At 35.8% G+C, this 2,596-nt stretch overlaps 1 protein-coding gene across 2 annotated transcripts in view; it reads right to left on the bottom strand.

Annotated features, from left to right (window-relative positions):
- The window catches only part of cep290 (centrosomal protein 290), a gene marked incomplete in the record, with an annotated part of 103,571 nt that overhangs the window by 90,396 nt on the left and 10,579 nt on the right, over positions 1 to 2,596 (bottom strand). Inside the window, 3 exon segments of one of the 2 annotated variants that reach the window (XM_014017618.1) lie at positions 2,048 to 2,093; positions 2,185 to 2,254; positions 2,360 to 2,573. In XM_014017618.1, the coding sequence (XP_013873072.1) occupies positions 2,048 to 2,074 (27 nt within the window). 2 annotated transcript variants of the gene reach the window in all.

Raw genomic sequence — 2,596 nt, 5'->3', positions numbered from 1 at the left:
ACACACACACACACACACACACACACACACACACACACACACACTCAATGCTTCCCCAATTCTAGCCAGCTAGTTTATCACAATGTGCATGTACCAGTAGGATGATGCGTTGTCGTCTGAAAATCTGGAACATAGTTGTCAGTTATTTACAAATAAGGTTAATGCTGTCAGAGAGAAATTCAGTGTAAATCTTTAGAAAAAGAATAAACACAAATCCAACCTTCCCTGGTTCAATGAACAATTATGGCAACTCATGAAAAACAGAGGCTCTGCATTAAAGAAGGCTATAAAAAACAAAAGAACCACAGATGTGATCGATTTCAGAGTTTGCTTCTGGTTGTGTGCGTTGGAGGGTGGGGTGGAGGTGGGCATGATTATATTTGTTAAATATATATATGAATGTTTTTTTTTTTCGAGTGGGGACGTGGAGACCTGCAGTTATTTGGTTGGCTCCTGGGCTGATCATATGGAATATTTTAAATCTACTTAATACTGCAATCACATTTTTTTGGATGTTTAGTGATATAACTTTTAAATCATGTTTGGAGAGTGGGGTGGGGTGTTTATGTATTTTTATCATTAATTGTAAAATGTTTTATTTTATATTATTAGTATTTTTCTGTTTGTTTTTTTCATCATCTCATTTTTTTTTACTGTTGGATGTTGTTTTGTTTTTACTGTCTAGGACTACAGCTATAAATTAGCCTTAGGCTAAATCTGGTGCAATGCATCAAATGCTTTTATGTTTTAATTGCACACTGTCATAAACAAATAAATTCATTCATTCATTCATTCATTCATTCATTCATTCATTCATTCCTACCAAGTGTATAGTATATACACCCACTGTGTACCCTACCTCAGGACACAAAATAAGACACAATACATACAATTCACAGATAATTGGTCTGTAAGCAAAACGTCTCATGAACCACCTGGTAAATTTTAATGAAACTTTTATAAAGCTTATATGATCCATTGTTTTTTTATCTTGTTTTATTATATGTTTATTATGTTCTGTTTAAATCGCACTAAGGGAGCTATAAAAACTTTGTTGTTCATTGTTTGTGGATCACAGTGTTCCTTTTTCAGTGCAACAATGACAATAAAATCTTTGTTTGTTTCTTTCTCTCTTTCTTTCATCTATCTATCTATCTATCTATCTATCTATCTATCTATCTATCTATCTATCTATCTATCTATCTATCTATCTATCTATCATGTACATCTACTGTTGCTTAACATTTGGTGTTAATTTGACTCAAGATGGGTGCCCGAGCTTAACCTTGGAAAACTTGTTACAAATATTCAGTCAAAAATGATGAGTAAATCTTACCTGATATTACAGCAGTAACATTTAATTGAAAATTGCTACTACAAATTGTCACGGGGATTTTATCTAATAAATCTTACAAGTTATTATGACCCTCGCACGTGAAGCTTAAGCGGGAGTCATATTGTTTTCAAACGTTTTTTTTTTGTTTTTTTTTTCTAGTGGTTTTTGGTCAGCCGTAGCACAAAAACGACTGCACCAATCAACAAGAAATTTGGCAGGACTGTAGATGAGTCTGACCTACACTGCGCCAGCCAACGGTTTTACGATAGACCCCATATTTGAGGAGGGGGCTCCTTCCAAATTGGGGGTGTCTGGACATGCAAAAATGCTTATAACTTAGAAACTGTTCAACATAGAAGCTTCAGATTTCTTTTGTTGTTTAACTCTGATGAAGCTCTATCCATCAGGCCCACCAATCAGTGTGTTGTTCAGTTGAACACACAGAATCGACGTCTTTTTAAGCATCAGAAAGAAACATCTGTTTCTCTCTAAAACAAAAGGACTCAGCAGCATAACTTGGGTTTGTCAGGTTGAGTCTGAATTAAACCACAAGATCTACGGAACAATGGCTTCAAACACGAAACCAAACTGAAAATGATTAGTCATAATGAAGAACAACACACTTGATAAAAACCTAACAGTGCATTGTGCAAACACTGCATTCCAACTGTGAAGCACATGGTGGAAAGGTGATGGTTTGAAGTGCCTTACCTTGAGCTCTTGTTCCAGCCTGGACATTTTTCAATCAGTTCTTTTTCTAGAGTACAGAAAAATGATTAAACGGTGAATGCAACTTGTTTTTGTTGTACACAAAATATCTGTCTATTAAATGCGACTTGTTCACTAACCAGTTCAGGCACACTGTAGCCTGGTGTCTTCAACAAATTTCCCAGCAACAGTAACTTGTTGGTCTTTGATCTAAAACGCAGGACAAAAAAAAAAATAAAATAAAATAAAAAAAACAGGACCTAAGATGTGAAAATGGTAGCCGTATATCATCGCCATGGCCAAATCAGATAGTACCTGTTCTGACAAACATCATTGTCAGCGCTGTGATTTAAATTTCAACTTTTCTTCCTTCCAGATAAATTACACCGACATGGTCGTTGACAGATGTGCACAGGAGAGATTAGAGAGCAGAAACAACAAGACCTGAGACCTTCAACGGGGCATGACCCTGTAGTAGGATCTGGAAAATGTTCTCTAGCGTTTTAGTCTACATCTCCCATTTTTCAGTCTGCACAGAAAACATGGAAACAC

Source organism: Austrofundulus limnaeus, unplaced genomic scaffold (assembly GCF_001266775.1).
Source record: "Austrofundulus limnaeus strain Quisiro unplaced genomic scaffold, Austrofundulus_limnaeus-1.0 Scaffold173, whole genome shotgun sequence".
Classification (NCBI taxonomy): Eukaryota; Metazoa; Chordata; class Actinopteri; order Cyprinodontiformes; family Rivulidae; genus Austrofundulus; species Austrofundulus limnaeus.
The sequence above is the reverse complement of the archived record's forward strand: the minus strand, read 5'-3'. Positions and strand labels throughout refer to the sequence as shown.